At 49.1% G+C, this 21,290-nt stretch overlaps 1 protein-coding gene across 1 annotated transcript; it reads left to right on the top strand.

Annotated features, from left to right (window-relative positions):
- The first annotated feature begins 5,341 nt into the window (after positions 1 to 5,341).
- On the top strand, positions 5,342 to 7,278 carry Sox14 (SRY-box transcription factor 14). Its single transcript, NM_001106850.1, is given in 1 exon segment — positions 5,342 to 7,278. A coding segment is annotated over 1 exon segment (723 nt). The 5' UTR covers positions 5,342 to 5,718; the 3' UTR covers positions 6,442 to 7,278.
- The last annotated feature ends 14,012 nt before the right edge of the window (positions 7,279 to 21,290 follow it).

The following is a 21,290-nucleotide window of genomic DNA, read 5'->3' as shown; positions in this document are numbered from 1 at the left end:
TTTCAGGACCCTAACTACTCAGTGTGAGGCTCCCCATCCCTCTCCACTCCTTCTCAGTGCCTGTTAACTTCTTAGCACTCCCAGACATTAAGTCCAAGGGCAGAATGTGGCTTATTCTGATGACAGAGAGTCTGCCTGGTAGCAAAGGACCTGGGTTCCACCCTCTGGAAAAGTCAAAAAACAAACAAACAAACAAAAAAAAACAAGAAAATGAACCCCTCCTGTGAATGACATTTTTATCGAGCAGCTTTTACAAGCCCAGCACTGTTCTAAGGCCGTTGTTCTCAACTGTGGGTCCCAACCCTTTTAGATGTTGCACACATATACCCTGAAAAAATATTAGAGATTTTAAAAATATTAGATATTTACCTTATGCTTCATACCAGTAGCAAAACTGCAGTTACAAAGTAGCAACAGAATAATTTTATGGCCATGGGTCACCACAAGATGAGGCACTGTATTTAAAGGTCACAGCATTAGGGAGGCTGAGATTCACTGAAGGGCTAGCTTTTCCCATAGGCAGACATTTAGCTCTGATCATAACTCAGCATTCTGCATTAAAAAGCTAGGAAGCCACATGGACGTGGCACAGGTGAAATTATGCACTAGGCTGTAGAGCCAAGAAACACACACACACACACACACACACACACACACACACACACACACACACCAGGAACCAGCTTCTTGTTTGATGACTGTTCTCTGTCAGGCAGCAATGATCTCCACAGGACAAGGACCTTTGTAGATCGTGTTCACTGCTGAAACCCAGAATAATGCCTGCCATAGAATGGAGCTCAAATAAATGCTCCTTGGATGAAAAATGAATGCAAGCTAAAAGCCCCTCTCCTGCTCTTGCCCTGCCATTTTCTGAGAGACGCGTGGAGATAGATGCTATGCAAACCGTACGAAAGTTGCACCCAGTCAGTGAGTTACATAATCTCTGCTTATAAATGGACTCAGGTTGAACTACTCAGACACTGTGAAGCATCAAAAAAAATCACCTTACGGGGTGTGATGGTTTGAATAAGAAATGTACTTGTGTCCCCATAAGCTCTGGTATTTGAACATGCGGTCCCCAGTGGTGGAACTGTTGAAGAGAGATTGTGGAACCTTTAGAAGCTGCAGACTTGCCTGGAGGAAGTACTTCCCTGGGGAGGGGCTTTGCCAGCACATACTCCACCCTTCCCACTCCCCCCCCAAGTCCTTCCATCCTACCCCCCCCCAATCTCCCCACCCATCCCACCCCTGCCTCCCTCCATCCTCTGCTTCTTGTCAATTGTAGAAGATTCCTCTTAGCTTTGGGCATCTTACACAGCAACAGATACCATACAGGGACTCAGGGCAGGCTCTGGTGTTGGGACGAGCCTTTCAGCTCAGCCCATCTTCCTCCATCAAATAGGACAGCAAATAGTTCCTGTCACAGGCACCCCAAGTGACTGACCTGGAACAAGCTTGTGCTCCCATTCTCTTTGTTCTCTACAGAAACTGTGTTCCCAGTGTCGTCTTGGAGCTGAGAACATGGGGAATCGTTTACAACTTCAAGATATTTGAGTGAGCTGGAATGAGTTCAAAAGAGAAGAGCCCAATTATGGGAAAATGCCTTAGTTAGTAAAACTAGAACCCTGGGCCCTTCTGAGGACTCTGGATTTTAAAATAAAGGGGGGGGGGCATGGAAGGAAAAGCGCCAATTATTTTGTTTTGATAAGACAAATCGAAACTTAGGATTTCGCCAAAGTTCATTTTCAGAGATCAATTTATCATTCCCGATGGATTTTGTCGCTCAACACCTACTTGCCTCTTCATTTATAAAAAGCCCCCACGTTATGGGCTGTGAGCTTAAAGGCAGAGACCCAGCAGAGATTGCACCTCTCCAGTGCACGCGGACAGATGGCCTCTTCTAAAACCTTCTAAATCCTGCTTGGCTTGCAAACCTAGCTCCTCTCCTCTCCAGCACCGCGTTTTGGACACTTCCTCATTTCGCTTCCTCATTTTTCCCAGCCATTCTCAGTCTATAAACCTCTGAGCAGTTTAACTTCAGCCCTCCGGAGGAGCCAGCAGAGGCAGGAGAGCAACGCAAAGCGGAGCACTAAGGACAGGCAGGTAGATACAGGCCCTGCCAGGCTGCCTTTGAAGTTTTGTGTCCACACGGAAAAATGACCCATCGGAAAAGTTTCCCCCAACCCTGGGCAGAAGGAAACTTCCTCAAATTTCTCTGAACTCTGAGATCCTGGCTCATTGAGTTCCGGAAGATAAGTATACAGTCACCGCCCTACAAAGCCCCTGGCACCACAGCAATTCACAGGAGCCTAGGGGAAGGGTGTTTGACATTCTCCATGTGTGATGGCACAAAGTCAGTGTGATGGAGCACAGTCTGAGTTTGATGGAGCACTGGAGCTCAAGGGGGGTAGGGGGGGAAGCCCCTCCACAGCTTAGAGACCAGATTCCTGGGGTATGCCAAGGTTCCAAAGTGCTTCTTTAGGGCAACAGAGGCCTAAGTGAGTGCTGGAGTCTGCACATGGTAGGGACATGACTAAAGAGAAGAGATTGGTTCCATTGACTTCAAAGCCCTCTTGGTTAACTTTGACATTAACTAAGACCCTGAATATCAAACTCAGGGTCTCCCAGCAAGGCTAAGGTTGGTGTGCCAAGCCCTTGAGCAACCCAATGGAATAAAGAGACCCAGACTGATAGTGTGTGGGTTTTCTAGGCAACATGTAAGGCCACAGAGAGCAGAGAGTGCACACAGAGGACTGAGAGGGACACCTCTAGCCATGGAGTGCAGAGTGACAGCTTACCTGTGTCCTAGTACCTGTCTAGGCTGTGACCCAAACTGCTGGATCCACACTCTGGGGACTGGGGAGCAGAACTCTGAAATGAACCCTGGGAAGGAGGTCTGGGCTTTCTGGGGAGGCACACTTTGGAGAGACACACAGTGCAGTCAGTAGTCATAGGGAGTGAAGAGGACCAGAACCCCTGCCCTTGCAGCTAAGGGGTCTTGAGTAAACTTGACCCCATCCCACCTTAACCACCCAGCCGGCATGCTAACCCCTCAGCCTGCGTTACATCCTCTTCTGGTGGTGGATAACTCTTGAATTGTGAATAGCTCTTGGATTCCAACTTAGGGCTCCCTTTGAGAGGATTGGAGAAGCAGAACTATCTAGAGGAGGAGGAAACAACAACTAAGAACTGCCTCTTCAGGCCACTCTCCAGTCCCACACTGCTCCTGAGCAACTAGATAGACTGGCATAGAAGCCAGCTGAGAATAGAAGGGCCCGGTACCCTGTGTCAGACCCCTCATGAAGCAATGCCCAAGACTTTGTATTGCATTAACCTAAGCTTCTAAATGTGGCTGGTGAGTTCTCACTCTGCGAACAGGGAGATTTCTCTCATTTCTTTCCAAAGCAGCCACCATCCCCCAGGAGTATTAGAATCTCTGGCTCTCCCATCCCTGAGAGTAGCGGGTGAAAAGGAAACAGAGTTAGTTTCTAGACGTTGATGTTGACATTCTCGAAGTGGGCCGAAAGGTACTTCTGGGGAGGTTGGGGGCGGGGCAGGGGCGGAAAGAAGAGAAGGGGAGGGGAGAGGAAGGGCAGATCCGAGAGAAGCTGACAGTGAAGGACCACCCTTGAAGGAATGCCCACGTTGTGAATCTGCTTTAAAACAGGGGAGGGGCGTGGCCTCCCCAGATGGAGGTGAGAGTTTTCTCAGAAAGCAGGGGCTCTAGTTGCCTCTAAAGAAATCAAAACGAAGATCAGTTCTCCCTTTATTCCTCATCTGTAAAATGGGAATAACACCCAGCGCTGTGAAGAACAGCCCTAAAGCTGACCAATCCTCCCACTTTTTTTTTTCAATCATAGAAAGCAGAAGTAAATTCTTTTCTTCAAACACAACATGCTACATTTAAAAAAAAATCCCTCCCTTCTTGCCCTCTCGCTTGCCTCCTACCTCCCCCCACTCGCAGCTTCTGGTAGTCGTCTGCGCCGTGCGCATTTCGGCCTGTCCTCCTCCCGGGAGAGGCTGGTGCAAAAGCCAATAAGCCTGAAACACACTCGGGTCCTTCAGGACCCGGGACAATGGTTTCCATTTAATAAATATTTCCCCCAAGGGCATTTCGCATCGGCCAGGCAATTATTCAAAAGAAACAGGCTCGCAGGTTGGCTCGGCGGGTTATTTCGTCCTCTTTACCCGAAGAATGCTCATCTGACTCAAGAAACGAGCCCCCATCCTCACTGGGTGGGAAAAGGCACCCTGAGAAAAATTGACCCTAGCTGAGAGGGTACAGCCTGAGGCTCTAGGCTGCAGGCGCAGAAGACCAGGAAGGTCCCGGTGCCCGCCTCCCTTCTGCCCTTGCAGTTTAGACACTAAGGAAAGCTGAGAGTTTTAAATTGCCTAACAATAATGACATTGAAGAACAAGAATCAGAATGGACCCCTGTCTACCACACTCAACCCCCAAAGTGAAGAATCCTCGTGGTAAGAGCCCCCAAAGTGAAGAGTCTTAGTGTTAAGGGCTTGCCAATCCGGACTCTAAATCTCTGCGACGCCCGCACGAAGCATCCTGGCCTCGGCTTTAAGCGTTTGGCTCCGACCCCCGGGGACCCAGAAGTGCTCCATAGAGCATCCTGGAGCACAGATGGAGGTGCCGCCTAAAGCCGGCCCGGGAGAAAGATACCAAAGCACCTTAGAGGTTCTGGCGCGAAAAGTTTATTTTGGGTTTGGCCTGAGTTTGATATATTCTTTTCCTCTCCCAAGGATCTTTGACAAGTGTGTGTTGTTGGGGTAAGGGGTTAGAGGGTGCTGCCTTCGCGTTTGGGGACGAGGCTGTCCTATTTATCTACGTGAGCTCTGGGCTTGCTGGCTTTGCGGACAGTTCCCTGCATCTTCACATTATTAGAAGCACCCGTTCTCTTTTGAACAACTGGGGACGAAAAACGGGGGTCACGAAGAGTTTTAATTTTTGACAGTGCCAGAGACAATGTGAGCCCCCGAGTCCTGAGTTAGCTAGCCCCTCTGTTCGCGGTGGCAGTCTCTCTGTCCCTCATACCTCTCCCCGCCCCCATCAGGGACGCTCCTGGTTTCCACTACTCGGGAGTTGGCAGGTGCGCCCCCTCGCCTTCCCTGCTGCTGATTGGAGCCCAGGTTGGGGAGTCGCCGCCCCGCGCTTATGTCAGAGTGCGTGCGGTCCCGGCCCACCTCGCCTTTGAACTTCGCCGCTTTTGGCTGCAGTTCACCAGCCTCCCCGCATTCTCGGCCAGGTGCAGTGCCAGGCAAAGCAGCGCCCGGAAAGCCACGGGAGGGGGGAGCCACGGCCAGAGAAGCCAAGGGAAAGACTGGAAGGAGAGAAGGCGAAGGTGAAGAGGGAGCGAAGGAGGAGCCTCCTGCCCTCGCCAGAAAATTACCTAGCCACTTAATCCCAAGACTCTGGTACTTGGGCCCCAATCTCTGGTGCCCACAGACTCCAGGCCGAGAGTCCTCTCCTCCCCGCTGCCCTTCCTACTCTTCGGCCCCCTGGGGGCTGCCTGGGGGCTGGGACTGGCATGATCAGTTGAAAACTTTGCAGGGTCAGCTCTTCTCTCTGATTTTTCCTCTGCGGCTCCGAGACGAGGGGACTTCAGAGTCCCGGGCTCAGGACGGACAGAAAGACAGACGGCCAACCGCGCCCAGGCACGCCCGCAGAGCCCCTGCATTCCCCGCCCCCGCCCGCCTCGCCGGGACCATGTCCAAACCTTCAGACCACATCAAGAGGCCCATGAATGCCTTCATGGTATGGTCCCGGGGCCAGCGGCGCAAGATGGCCCAGGAAAATCCCAAGATGCACAACTCGGAGATCAGCAAACGCCTAGGCGCCGAATGGAAGCTCCTGTCCGAGGCAGAGAAGCGGCCTTACATCGACGAAGCCAAAAGGCTGCGCGCCCAGCACATGAAGGAGCACCCCGACTACAAGTACCGGCCTCGGCGCAAGCCGAAGAACCTGCTCAAGAAAGACAGGTATGTCTTCCCCCTGCCCTACCTGGGCGACACGGACCCGCTCAAGGCGGCCGGCCTGCCCGTGGGGGCTTCCGACGGCCTCCTGAGCGCGCCCGAGAAAGCCCGGGCCTTCTTGCCGCCGGCCTCGGCGCCTTACTCCCTGCTGGACCCTGCGCAATTTAGTTCCAGTGCCATCCAGAAGATGGGTGAAGTGCCCCACACGTTGGCCACCAGCGCGCTGCCCTACGCGTCCACCCTGGGCTATCAGAACGGCGCCTTCGGCAGTCTCAGCTGCCCCAGCCAGCATACGCACACGCACCCGTCCCCCACCAACCCGGGCTACGTGGTGCCCTGTAACTGTACCGCCTGGTCTGCCTCCACCCTGCAGCCCCCTGTCGCCTACATCCTCTTCCCAGGCATGACCAAGACTGGCATAGACCCTTATTCGTCAGCCCACGCTACGGCCATGTAACCCCCAGCTTGGCCGGGACCTGAAGGGTGGTGTGGAAGCAGAGATCTGATTCCTTTCCTTTGCACCTAGTCTGGCCCACAGATGCCTCTGGGTCAGGCCTACTGCTGCCCCCTGCCCACCCCAGACTCTGCCTCTCTCTTCCAGGGGAAAAGGGAGGGGCCGCCATCCTGGACCCAAGGCACAGACTCGTGCTGGAAATTTCCAAACGTTTAGAAAGCTACACATGTTCCCCTCTCCCGACTCTCCCAAAGCAAACCTCCGACTGTACCCCCTTTGGACAAAAAAAAAAGTAGGCAATTTGCTTTATTTACGTCCCCCTCACTGTCCGCGGATAGGCTTTGGACTCGGAACTCCCAGATCCTGGTATTATATCTAGAACATGCGTATATATATTTTTCCTTTCCCACTGAAGAAAAGAGCTGAGTCTTGCTGCTGTGCCATCAGACCCAGCTAGGCACCATTTGCTCTTCCCGTGTGGGGGTGAGAGGCTTAAAAGTTTAAAACTTCAGGAAGGGAAACCTTTCTGTTTCAAACCATACTGTGGTCGTGTTTGCTTCGATAAAGAGAAAAAAAAAAAAGGAACCATGTGGCTTTTCACTTTGTGTACCGCAGTACTCCTAGACACCTAAGTTTACTTTTAGACAGAATGTCAGGTAATGAAATCAGGAAGTAGAAAGTGGACAAAAACCTTAAAATAATAATAAAAAAAAACATCCTACATGGTCATAAATGTTTTGACAATGTCTTGGAAATGTACCTAGAAGGATTTTTTTTTTCTCATTCCTCTGTTCATTTTGTTGAACAAAGACGTTTTAAATAAAGACAATCTGTCACTGCGAAAAGTAACCTTTGGTGTGCATAAAATCAAGTAAGGAGTCCTAGGGCCAAGGAGACTAACTGTTCTTCCAACCTGAGGACCTAGACCGGGTGAGGCAGGCTAGGCTGCAGGAGGTCCTGCCCTGGCAGAACCTGGTGGCCTACGGCCTATAGAGGGGCCCTGAGTCTGGGGTCTGACTGGACTGCGCCCCACGACCCCTGTTTTGCCTTTAGAGGCTTAGCAAAGGTACCAATATCAGGGTACCATGCCTTTCCCCACAATCTTCCTAAAGCTGGTCAAACTGCTTCCAGCAGTGAATGAACTAAGACCGAGATGGAACCCCTTGAGTTCCGGGCGGGTTTGCTTTTTAAAAACAAACACTCCAAAGACTGCGAGTCCCAGTGTTGGGGGGGGGGGGACAAGTTACATCACAGGAGCACTGCCGTGGGTGCTTAAGTTCAGAGCCTGGGAAGAAAGTGGTAGAGCTGATTTCTTTTTTTATTTTATGTTTGCTATCACCACCACCCCCTCACAGGAATCTGGGACCCCAGACTAAGTTCCGAAGTTTAAAAAATATTAATTGCTAGATAATGACTTTGTCGTTCTGTTGGGGGAGAGGAGAGATAGGCGACAAAAGAAAGAAGGCAATATTGTCACGTGTCATGTGTTTTAAGAGTTCTTAAAACAGATTTTAAGACGAAAAACCCCCTGCTCTTTTCCCCTTCCGTGTGTTTGCTTGAGGGTGCCGAGGCTTTGCTGAGCGCAACAGCTCCTCAGAGTTTGTTGTCTTATTTGAAACGTTCTTCTCACCTCCCTCCGGTGTCCCGCGAGTTTCACTCCCTAAATCCATCCGCCCTTGTTTTTTGTTTTTTTTGTTTTTTTTGTTTTTTCTGTTGGCAATGTGTTTTCCCTCACCCTTGGCTTTGCTATGGCGCCTGGAAGGAATGGGGCAGCCTTGGGCTCAAGGCCTTTCTGCTGCTGTTGAGAGATTTGTGGGCGCCTGCCTCCCCCCTTCTCTCTAAAGGACTCGGTAGCCGGAGGTGGGAGAGAAACGTTGTCGACAATCACCAAAGCCAAAACCCTCGGATTAGCATATTGTCCGCAAAACAATTAGAAGTGTTTGAGGTGCTATTTGGAGCCTATTCATCCGAGCCCCTTTGTCAAGGGGGGATTTTCATTATTAAAAAAAAATAAGTTAGCAGTTGTCCATCTGGCTGAGCTGAATAGCAAAGTGATTCGTGTTGTATATGCTTTTCTCATTAAGAGCTCTTTTGAGACCAATGTTAGAATTAAATGGTATTACACAATTAACATACAAGGCCGCTGAATAGGACGGGACGCCTATAAATAATAGATAGATAAATAAATGAACGTTCGGGCTAAGGTAAACAAAGGCGGGCTGGGGGAGGTGTGGAAGTGGCCAGGCCTGCTGAGCCACGCTTACTTAGCATCACAAAACCCTCTTACAAATCGAGACAATTAGGAAGTGACGAGCCTCTGGTGGCCGTCGGGTCCAGGGACTCAGGGTGCGAAGGGAAGGCCCCTCCTCCCGCCCCCTTGGAAGCCCAGGAGGCCGAGGACGCTGGCGTTGCTCCTGTTGTTTGATCTAACCCCAACTGACAGTCCTGTCAGCCTCTCTACTCTCCTTCATAGCTCAGTGTCCCTTAACATCTCCAAAGATGAAGCTTACAGGGGTCTGGAGTCTCCTCGCCCAGCCTTGGGAGGAACCCAGGCCCGTGGCCCCGTTAAGGTGCCTAGCTGATTGTGACATGAGGCTAGATTGCAAAGGGCCACCAGGCAGGTTTGAGAGATGGCCTCCACCCTCAGGAGAAGCTAAAACAAATAAACAGCCCCCCAAAAGATTAGAAAGCAAGGTTTCATCCAGACTGCGCCCCCGGCCTTGGGACTCTCCTGGAAACTGGAGTGCGCTGGCACTGAGGGGAGCCTGGGGCCCACTACAGGGCCACTGAAACCTCTTATTGCGCGCACAGGTGGAACAGTCTTGGGTCAAGCCTCAGACCAGACTCCTGACGTTCTTCTCTGGACATTTTGCCTTCTTCCTAGACTGCCTGCCCTCCTTCGACCTGGGCCCAGCCTGGCCTCCAGGGCCTGCGGCAGTTTCTTCGCCGGGGCTGAGGGCAGCCGAGCATCAGTTGCAGAGGTGCGCGGCCACAACTCGCCCCAACAGCCCAAATCCAGCTTGTCACGCGGCTGACAGGGGTCCGATTACAAACTTTAAAGTCTGCCGCAGACAAAAAGGAATCCCCTGGGGAGTTGTGTGTATGTAGGGGGCGGGTGGGGTGGAAGCAGTCTCTGTCAAACCTGTTTGCTCACAACTGTCTCTTTCTTTCAAGAAAAGCATTAAAGCAAAACCGTAGGGAGAGGAGCGCCCCGCCCGCCTAGAGCGCCGGTCAGCCGCTTCCCCCCGCGCCACGCGCAGTAACGGGCGGCCTGGAGTCCCCCGCCACCCAGTTTGCGGGTCCGTAGAGCCCGAATTCCCCGTGCGTGTGGCTGTCCCGCACTCTGCGGGAGATGTGTCTGCCACCCGCTCTGCGCTGGGGAGGAGTCCCACAACCCGGGAGCACTGCTCCTTCAGAACCTGTGCAGCCCGGGTGTCCCCTCAGCAGGTGCTATTGCTTCAGGGAACCTTTTCCCCAAACTGATCCTTTCTGCGTTGCGCGTCGCGAGGGCACCCGCCACCCCTCTGCCAACGTTTCCTAGGACCGGAGAGGGCTGGACCATGTGCGCTCGGGATGGCAGCGGGCGGCGCCCGCTTCTTCGGGTTTTAGCGAAGTTTTCATTCTTAAATTTTGGCGGCGGCAGTCTGTCTCAGCGGTTCACTGGTCCAGACTTTTGAGAGATTTGGCATGTTACCTCACTTCACCTTCTGGCCTCCACAAAACTTGTGTGTGTGTGTGTGTGTGTGTGTGTGTGTGTGTGTGTGTTCCTCTGTATTTGGGTCCTACTCCCCAAACTTTACTCCCTTGCAGTTTCCCGATCTTCCTGTTCAAGGGTCAGTTTTCTTACAGCGCCTAACTTTACAGATGAAGGCCAGCTATTGATCACACTGAGTGACTGACAGCTGAGATTCTGCGGTTTGCATTTTAAAGCCGAAGCCACCTAACCTCCAGGAACCTTCACCGATCCAAAGCAGGATGATAATTCGGTCCAGGTAGAGCCGAGGGACTTAACACTACATCGCGCCACCTGCACGAGCTCCTCTTGGCTCTGCTGGTTCTCTGGAGAGATAGCGAGCTGCCAGGACCCTGCAAACTTGGCAAGCGGTGGAGCCAGCTCTGCCTTGGCGGATTATCCTTCCCTTCTGCCCCTTCCCGGTTCAGGCCTCGTCACCATTGTCCAAGTGGACAATGAATTTCGAGTCATTTAAATTCGCATATCAAGTAATTCACAAGATTCGCGTTAAGAATTCTCAACTCTATTTGCCGGGTGGGTCGTGAGTAGAAGAAAGGGGGAGGCGGGAGGTCGCCTACATTTGGCTGGTTTAACTGCGCCGCGGAAGCTTTCGACCCCGCCGCGGGGCAAGCTCGCTTGACCTCACTCCCCCCACATCCCACACCAAGCCCACAGCCTAGTCTCCGGTGAGCAGTGGAAGTGTTGGTGCTTCTTGGATAGTACTTCTTGGCCCAGAACCAGACGCCTGGAGGTTGGGCAGTAGCCCAGAAATTAAGGAAATAAATGAAGTTGAGGCAGGCAAGGGGGCGCTAGAAATCCAGCGGAACGGACAAGGAACAGGTCGGTCGCCCCCAGGCGGACCCGGTTTGTGTGCCTGTGGGACTCGTAACCCTGCTGTGGACTTTTGGAGATTCCTGGAAGCTACACAGCCGGGGAATTAAAATTCAAAATGAGAGTGTAGTTGCGTTTGCCCTGGGAAGAAGCCTAAAGGCAAGCAAAAAGGGTTAGCTGGTGGGCTAGCCCAGCCCAAATCCCTCCGTGTAGAGAGAGGTTTTCCGTACCCAATCCAGCCAGGCTTCCGAAGTCCAGGGAGAGATTTGTGCTCCCTAGAGCGGAAAGGATGGCAAATTCAGGGCATCCCGTGGCCGCCTTCTTAGAATGTTCATCCCCCTTCTCTCCGGCCGTCCCTGAGGCCCCTACTCCCAAATCTCCAGTTTCGGTGCAGGACAGGAGAGGGACAAAAGCCAGGTGGCACAGGTCATAGGAATGCTCAACTTTTCTCCTTACTGCGAAGTGTCCTGCCCTTCCCCGGTGGCCAGCAGCGGTCTCCAAGTTTTTAAGACCCCATCTGAAAAAGAAGGGATTCCAGGTCCCCCAGTGCTCTCGTGGCAGGGACACGAGGGTAGGTCTGCAGAACTGTGCCAGGATGCAGGTGGATATAGAGAGGCCACACTCGACTTCAGCCCTAGGGTGACAAGAAATTCTCCGACTTCCCGGCCTGGGCTCCGCCTGCTGCTCCTAATGGAAAGAGCTCGTGCTTCGGAGGGCCCCCGCACCTTTGAACCCCGGAACCCTCAGCCCTAGCGCTACGGTGGTAGGAGCCAAGGAAAGTGAATGAGAGAGAATCTTGGGGGGCTGCGCCTCTACCTCGACAAGTTAGCACACTCAACCGAGTGCAGCTCCGGACTTTCCACAGCACAGCGGGGACAGGGACGTGAAGGAGGAGAGAAGGGAGGGAGCTGGCGGCCTGGGCTCTTGCGGCGGGTCCCCCTTCTCTGGCACCCCCCGTGGCGCGGCGAGTCAATGGGATTTGCACACTCGAGGTGTAACAGCATTACTGCGTTAATTAGCATTTCCATTTCACGTTCAGATTGTTTACTTATCTGCGGGAAACATATGTCGGGAGAAGTTCACATTCCGGATTCTGCTCCGCTGCCCAAGGTGCAATTCCGGGGAGGCGGCGAGGGGGAGGGGAGGGCTTCTGATTTTTTATTACACCCTCTAGCCTTATCTGCCGCTGTAAATTGAGGATCCTCCATTGAGCGGCATATGGAGATTATATACTTTTTTGAATATCGTTTCCCAAAGCCTGCAGATTTTCACTTTGAAATGAAACAATCCTCCACCGCTCCCCCAGGGGCCAGGCGCCTCCTGTGCTGTCCAGCCATGGGGGACCCTTCTGACAGATTCTCGAGCACCCGTCTGCCCAAGGCCACGGCCAACGCCCCGCAGAGCCCCCCGTTCTCCAGACCTAAAATAATCTCCGGGGAAATCCACCCACACACCGTTTGAACCCCAAGACAGAATCCCATCGCTGTTTTCCCGAGCCTGACCCAGGGACTTGTGCACACTTTGCAGCTTGTGTATTTCGGATACCCGCATAAACGCGAGCTCACTTCTGCCCTCTTCCTACGCTCTAAACCCGCGGCGGGGCGGGACGGAAATACCCACATCTGTGCATAGCAACTGCCCGCTGCATCTCCAACCTCTCAGGCGCCTGAATCTTGAGACAGACCAGTGACTTTGGTTTCTATGTTTAGAGGGCAGTAGACGTAGGGGGCCTGTGTCCCGCCCTGCACCGCTTACTGAGAACCTTGAAGGGAATTCTGCACTGTAGGCACCAGTGTCCCTGCTCCCCGGTAAGCCGGGCAGACCCAAGGAGCGAGGACCGAATCCCATCTCTTATCTCTCTCCAGATTCCTTTCAGCCTGAGATCAGAGACGGAGCAGAAAAAGAGAAAGAGAGATTCGTTGCTTTTTTTTTAATTTAATATACCAAGCCACCCGTTAAGATCATTTATATGCTTAATTTAGTGATAAAAGTCGGCGAGCAGCATCACAGCGATCACCCCTATGTCTTTTCAACACATTTCTCTACAGTAATTGGAAAATCAGTCAAATAGATGTTTGCTTTTTCCTCATTCGCAGCTTTTTCTGGAGCACCGACCTAATAGGCATACTTGTGTTATGTAATTTGTTTGCTCTTTAAGCGAGTATAAATGTGTGTCCTGTGTGGTTCCGTTCATCTTGTTTGGGCTCAGTTTACAGAATCGCACACACCGCACACCCTAGGTGCATAGCTACCTTCAAAAGCCCAAAGTCCCAAATTTCCTTCAAATGCCCGTTTATTTCAGCGCCCGAATATCCCGTGGGAAACAAACTGCAATGTTCCTTCAGAACAAAGAAACGGACCAGAGCAATACAATTAAGTCAGAGAAGTGGGAAAATGGGGACACAAACAGACTCTTTCCCATTAAGTATTGTTTTGGAATTTCTTTTTTTTTTTCCTCAAAACCTCTAAGAAAATTGTGAGGTGTCACCTCTATCTTCTGGGTCTATCTGTAATTGAATCTAGGTCACTATTCTAAGGCAAGGAAAGCCTGCTTCCCACGTTCCTACATCAGGCTGAAATTTGGGGGAGGGACAGGGTCTTGCAATTTCATTTAAAATGTAATGGTGGATGAGCTGATAAGCAAATGGGGGAAAGGAGTCTGCTAAAAGAAGAAAAAAAAAGGCATGGTTTTAATATGCTCCAGATGGGGGCAAAATGATTTACATGAGAGTTTATTTCCTCTTTGCTGATATGAAAGAATTACAGATACAAAACCCACTGATCTATAGAATAAAAAAAGAAAAGAAATGTTATTTTCCTGTAAAGGTGTCAGTTCATTTATATTCATTTAACCATCCATCCATCAATTCACTTTCCCAGTCCTTGCACACTCTCTGGGTCTGTTAAACCTTCCCCAACCAATACACTTTGCTGGAATATACAATGAAGTTTTCATTCTTTAAAATAATATTAGAATGCAGCCGAGTAGGGAAACATAGGAAAAGAGAGGAAGTGTGGCTGCTGTTGAATATTCCCGGTAATTTAACAATATGTTTCTATGACAAAAATGTTAACTGCGGTCACATGTCCTTGTTATTGCAGTCTGAGTACATGCAGCTTGCCTGTAGTTGAGGTCATGCGCAGAGCGTATGCGATTATTTCCCACAAAATGCACATGCAATAGAAATATATTTAGCATGTGAGAATCTTCCTGGGAAACAGAAAGTTCAGCAACAGCCAAGTCCTTCTGTACAGCCGGTAGATCAGTAACACGCTGCATGATTAAAATAGCTGTCTGCGTTAGTATGAACAAGTATGCAGTTCCTGGGGGGGGTGTTGTATGCATAAAAAGTATAAGCAGCACCAATTCATATGTGTGTTCAAGTCTGTGATCGCTAGAAAAGAAATTAGAGTTGTCATCTGGGGGTCTTCCAAGGGCTGGGGGTTAGATAAGGATAAGGGTTTCTTCTTTTGAAATAATAATTAAAAAAAATAAGTCACACCCAGCATGACTTTCTCTATGATCTCCTGAAACAATGGAGTCATGTATTGTTGTTCTCTGCCTTGGTGGAGTCCAAATAAAAGACTGGACATCTCCAGATCCTGGGAAAGGACAAGACAGGGCCAGCTCCTAGAGAGTTTTCAGCAGTAAATTGCTTGACCCTTGATTGCTTGGTAGTTCCCTCAGGTGAAGTCTAACCCTCTCTTTCCTCTCTCCTCTCCTGTTCCTTCCTTCCTCTGCCCTTGTTTGGTTTTCCTTCATAAACTGTGAACACTGCTAATCGATCAGGCCATCCCAGTATAAGTCTTCATAATTCCCAGCATCTCTCTTTGCTGTTTGCTTCTTCCTGGACCTGCCCTCTTGGGTTGTGGGGATGTGTTCTCTCGGCAACCTATATTTCCAATAAAATAAAAGGAATAACAGTTATGCCAAAGGTCAGGGTGCTGCCTGAGTTCAGTTGTTACCTCAAACCCCACAGTCTCATGGGGAATAACTGCTTTCAACCTCAATCAGCTAGATGAGAGTACACATTGAAAGCATTGAAGGATTGCTTCTTACTATGATTTTACCTCTTGGGATCTCAAATATTCGAGAAAACTGTGCCTAACAAAGAAGTACCCATTCGCCTTGAAATATCTTTGAGAACTAAATGACCAAGAAGTAAGCTGAAGACCCGAAGTTATGTCCTCTCCCGAAGGGGTGAGTTGAACTTCTTCTCTCTTTTAAAATATAGGTTTGGTTTATAGAAACTTACCTGTTTGTGTAAGTGGATAATGCTGGCAACTAATGTGACCAGAAACTTGCTGTAGCTCCAGATGGCATCTTCCCTCCTGCTGGGAAGATCCAGGAGACACCTAGGGGTTCAGGTCAACTTGTCACCACAGGCTTGGTGAGATGCAAAGTGGAGTAAATAGAGCAGTGTTCATGGCCAACCTGCTCATTCTGGAAGACTGAGCTTAGAAGGAGGTTAACCTGTGCCAAAATGAAATAAATGCCTTAGCTCCTTGCAGATGCTCAGAGAGGCTGCTTAGACATTCCTCGAAAGCTTGACCTACAGAAAACAGACGGAATGAATGATATGGAGCTGGGTTTGGATACTTTATTTTATGGAGAGAAATTTCAATGGCAAAACAGAACCCGAGCCTTGTGCCTAGATCTCTCTGCAGCGGCAGCTTCCTTTTACAGGTAGCCTCTTCTGGGGTTCCACATTACAGAGGACACTTCCATGTCAGCTTCTACAGGACGTTTTCTTCTCTCTCTCTCTCTCTCTCTCTCTCTCTCTCTCTCTCTCTCTCTCTCTCTGTGTGTGTGTGTGTGTGTGTGTGCGCGCGCGCGCGCGCGCGTGGACGTGTGTGTGCATACACGCATGTGCACTTGAGCTTCTGTGACCGGAAGTTAGATTATCTCCACTGTCCTCCGGTGTACAGTGTGATGGGTACCTGAAGTCGTCAAGCTTACTGAAAGAAGGCGTCCTCGTCTCACACTGAGACAACACTGACTGGAAACAGGTAAATCTCACTTGTAGTAAACTACTGTTGTAATGAAAATTCCCATTATGTTTCCGGCCCTTTGAGAATGCTCAAAGGTGAGATAAACTCAGAAAGAAAAAGAAGTCCTTAAAATTGAGAACACAAGAAATATATATATCGATTTCTGTTTTCTGGTCCCCCTTGAATATGTGTGTGTGGGGAGGAGCAATTGAAATGGCTTTCACTCATAAAAGCATTTGCACATGCCTGTTAGTCTGAATTCCTTACTCTCTTAAATGTCAGCTAATCACCTGTAGACAGATTTCAGTTGGCCTATTAACCCCTACTAACAGTCTATGTTACTGGTAATGGACTAAGATAGGACAGGAGGGATGATAGACATGGCATGTCACTGCCTATCAAATACACACACACACACACACACACACACACACACACACACACACACACACACACATAATCCTAATAATTAGTTGGGCCTCAGTTCCCTGCCCAAGGCACTCAGGGCACTTACTCTTCCCTTGATAAGCAAGAGCAATGGCAAGATCTCTGAGAGAAACCCATGAACCTTCAAAACAGGTGACCTGGAACATGTTTAGAATGTCCCAGAAAAGTCAAGAAGCCCAATGAAGGTGTCGCCTCACACAGAAGCTAAAGGCTACAAAGCAAACCTCAGACCATCTGTTTACTGGAATTCCTGGCTTAGATGGAGGAGGAAAGGCAAGGAAGTTCTGTTATTCCAGGAACATTGACTCTGTCTAGACAGGTATGCAAAATAGTCCAGTGGCTATGAAGGGGTAATATTTTGATTTTTCAAAAGACTTATTTTTTAATTATATATAAGCACACTGTAGCTGTGTTCAGACACACCAGAAGAGGGCATCAGATCCCATTACAGATGGTTGTGAGCCAACATGTCGTTGCTGGGAATTGAACTCAGGACCTCTGGAAGAGCAGTCAGTGCTCTTAACCGCTGAGCCATCTCTCCAGTCCCTAGTTTGATCTTTTTTAAATTCAGTGACCGAGAAAAAAGCTAACTAGCATCAGCGAGTGTTATCAGGTAATCAATTATTCGAGGTTCCTTTTTCTCTTATTAAAACGTGTTTTCAGAATCTGTTTTAACTGGTGTATTGCTTTCCAGGACGCAGAAGATTTGTCTCTTTCCCCGGGGAGATGTAATCTGCAATAAGGGAGAACCATGTGGTTGGTCAGAAGGATATTAATTAAGCATCCTGTGCAAAGCCCTTTGCAGAATGCTGTAAAGGCTCCATCTTGTTCAGTTCTTCCCAAAGCACCACGAGGTACGTACTGATGCTGTTTTTATTTTACGTGTTAGAAAACTGAAGTTGACAGGCACTGAAAGACCCACCTAAGAGCCCATGCTCCTCAAAGTGGAAGCTGTTTATCCCAAACCCATTGACTGTTCTCCACTCTCTGTCAACCTGAGACCTCCCCACTATCTGTCAACCTGAGACCTCGCTGGATATAGACAAAGGAGAACTCTGAGAGTGAATGGAATTGACAAGTGAGGGAGGATGAGGAAAGTAGAGAGAATGTAGATCCAGGGCCTCTATAGTAGAGGACCGGAAACCCCTTCCCTCTCTCAAGCCGCTGAGCGGAACATGTGAAATCTCAACCAATCAGCATCCCCCATCGCTGAGCCCTCCTATTGGTTGGGTCCAAGTTGCTGGTTCCGGGATGCTCACTTCAGAGAAGCTGCGTTTGTCAGGAAGGAAGCTCAGCAGGTAAAGGTATAATATGTTAGGAGGGAGAGAAGGAAGACTCCCAAGTGTCCTGTTTGTCATTCTCCTGCCTTTAATCAGATTTAATAAAGCTGTTAACCTAACTCAGGCAGACCCTTTAAATCTGCACAGCGGCCGCCTGTCCACCTTCAAATGAGAAGAGCTTCGTGCCTGATTTTTCTGCCCTGAGCTCTTCCTCATCAACCGTGGTGAGCCAATGGACTCCACGCTTCCTTGGCTATAACAATTTACAAGCGTTTCCCTCTTTCAGGAAGGATCAAAGCTCACTTTCAATAAAAGGAGGTAGTTGATCACACACAGTATTTCTGTCTAAGGTCAGAACATTCCAGAGCCTCTCGGTTGCTCTGGGCTCAACGTCCGCAGAGCTGGTTGGAAACATTCCGTCTGCTCCTCCTGGTTCAGACCCATACCCTTGGTTGGAATACAGATGAGTCCTAATGAGTCACGTGGCAACTGAATGTTCGAAGTCAGGGTGGGGGTGGAGTTCACCGGAGAACTGAGGATCAGAGACCTGGGAGGAAGATTGATAATTTTGTATTAATTTTGGAGGGGATTCAATGCACTCTTGGCTGCTCTATCATTTCTATTTGTGAACTGCAACTGATAACAGGATCTTTTGGGCCAACTAGCTGCTGGGTTCTGCCTAAGAACTGCAGAGAAGTAAACTACTGTGTTGGGCAGGTTTCCACCAGCATTGGCAGGAAGCCTTGGGGGGAATAATCAGGGATGCAGAAAAAGGGCACCCAGTGTAGATAGGGAAGAAATGTCTGAGTCATGGTTCTGACCATCAGGACTATCAAGTTTCCTCCTGTGATATTATTTACTTAATAATTTGCTTAAATTTCCTTTATGTTGACTACTTTTCTTTTCCTTTCTTTTCTTTTTTATTTTCATTTGGCCTCCTCCTAAGCTTTCTGTGGTGGGTTTTTAAAGATACTATTACTTAAGAATTTAAAATGTCTCTTTAAACAGCCGTGGTTATCAACTATCTCAAATAATATAGAAAAAAAACTAATCTAAGTCCTCATTTTATCACTGAGGTAAATGAGGGAGAATGAGAACAGCTAGTGACTTATGCAAGGTCACAACAGCGTGACAAGCAGAAATGGGCTGGAACCTGTGTCCCGAGTCCTAAGTGTTTGGGTAGCACTTTTTCTTTCTGTCCACTTACACTGTGTAAACTTTAACCGATTTCCTAAGGAACTGGGTGAGGGGAAGAGTAGGAGCTACAGAAAAATATGTCTGGAAGAAAGACCTGAGAGTCAGGAGCTGCCCATCACCGTAAGAGAAGCGAAGATGGGCATGTGCCAGCAGGAAGAAAAAGAAAGGCCAGTGTCCACAAGCAGTTCAGTTGTGGGCAAGTCTCGGATGCCCAGGAATGCCCTCTTTTCATTCAGAGGCATCCAAGCACCGCACAACAAGCATCGCGCATAGCCCCAAAAACCAGCTATCTGTGGGCACTTGCTTTGAGTTGAGAGATGCTGTGGCTTTTAAGAGCTGAGTTTGTTGTTGTTGTTGTTGTTGTTTTGTTTTGTTTTGTTTTTTGTTTTGTTTTCATTTTTGGTTTTGTTTTTTTTTTGGGGGGGGGTTGTCCACAGCCTTTTAAAGTCCTGCTTGTTTTCCAATCACATCATCTGGAGACTGTGTCTCTGAGTGCACACACAAACAGCCTCAGGTGGAAGAAGGAGCAAGAGTGTCTCGTAGATGAAAAAGACATTCTGCAAATCCAGTCCGTGGTTTTCATCCGGTGCCGGCTTGTCTTGTCTATAGAGACAGCTGATTCTCAAAACTCTCGCACTTCGTTTGTAACTTCAGCCAAATGTTTTATCCAATACTTTGTAGCTCTTCTAACCTTCCCAAGTTGCTCGGCAAAGGGCAGGAATGTGGTACCCTCAAGGTTAGCCTGGTCTCCTGTTAACTCTGCCTCCTCACAGCAAGTCTTCTCTGCAGATGTGATACTTAGTTTTATTCAAATGGTAACAAACTAAGATCCTCTGGGAAGAGGGAACCTCAACTGAGGAAAAAAAAATGTCTCCATCAGATTATCCCGTAGGCACATCTGTGGGGCCATTTTTCTGATTAGTGATGGATTTTGGAGAGCTCAGCCCTCTGTGGGTTTTGCTACCCCTGGACAGGTGAGCTTGAGTTGTATCTGAAAGTAGCCTTAGCAAGCCATGGGGGAACAAAGCAGGGGGCAACACTTCTCCGTGGCCTCTGCGTCACTTCCGGTCCTGCTCTGATTTCCCTTCCTGGTGGACTGTATGTAACCTGTAACGTGAACCGAGCCCTTTCCGCCCCAAGTTGCTTTTGGTCAAGATGTTTGCCATAGCAACAAAGAGCAAACAAGGACAGTAGACATTTGTTCTCCAAAAGAAGCTGGAACTCCGAGATGTGGGAATGGCTTGCCTGCAACCACAAAGCCGATGTGAAGACGGTGTGACACCTAAGTCTTCCCCATTTTAAGTTGTCGTTTTGCTACCACTTTACACCTATAAATCTGAATCTGTTGCCTTTCTTTATGTCACATACGATTTTTTTTTCAGTAATTCACAGGGACTCTGTTGCTTCCCTTCCACTTTATTTTTCTCAATCCTTAGAGCAGGTTCACGTTTCGGTTCTGTGACTGGATCCTAGAGCGGCTGCAGCTTTCGATGTCTCTTGCATTGCCTTCCCCATCACACAATGGGAATAGAAAAGACCCCTTGCCTCAGGGTGGTCCTGAGAACCACACAAGTGCATTTTAAGGCTTAAAAGGTGTAATGACTAAGAAATGCCCTGCCGCGCTAACATTAGCTATGGGTTTCAGTGTAATTTTCTATTTCCTATTGATTGGTTTGTTCTGTTTTGCTTGTAACGGCCCTGGCTGCTCTGGAACTCACTATGTAGGCTGGGTTTAACTTGAACTCACAGAGATAGGCCTGCCTCTGCCTCTGCCTCTTGAGTGCTGAGATTAAAGGTGTGTGGCGCCATACAGGGCTTTTCTTCTTTTTAAAAATACCTCTTTGAAATCATAACTGACCTTCTTCTATAGTATACTAAATGAGCTGATCACCTCAGAGCCTGTTCTAAGTGACGTCATGTTGTTTAAAGTGATGGAACACCAACAGCCTTTTCTCCCCTCTCTATGTGGCTTCAGTTTGCCCATCTTTTCTCAGGTTCTCCCCTCCCCTCCTCTCCTCTTCCCTCCACTCTCCTCCTTCCTCTCCCTCCCCTCCCCTGTCATCTCCTCCTATTCATTTCCTTTCTCATCTCTCTTCTCCTCTCATCTCAGCATAGTCTCTCTCTCTCTCTCTCTCTCTCTCTCTCTCTCTCTCATATTTTGATAGTTTGACAGATCTTGTTTCCTCCCATTATATGGAATAGAATCTTTCCAATTTCAGACCTTGGAGGTCAGAAGTGGGTTGTGGCAATGGGTTCCCTGAGTTTCTTCCTTCTAAGGCTAAAGAACGCGTCCTTCGTCTCCTCCTGTTCCCCAGTTAGGCATCTTGATCTGGTATTCAGCATCCTTCCTTCCCTGATGCTAAATCCTCTTT

The sequence above is a fragment of the Rattus norvegicus genome, chromosome 8 (assembly GCF_021556685.1).
Source record: "Rattus norvegicus strain SHRSP/BbbUtx chromosome 8, alternate assembly SHRSP_T2T, whole genome shotgun sequence".
Lineage (NCBI taxonomy): Eukaryota > Metazoa > Chordata > Mammalia > Rodentia > Muridae > Rattus > Rattus norvegicus.
Note: the sequence above shows the minus strand (reverse complement) of the source record. Positions and strands in the feature narration are given on the sequence as shown.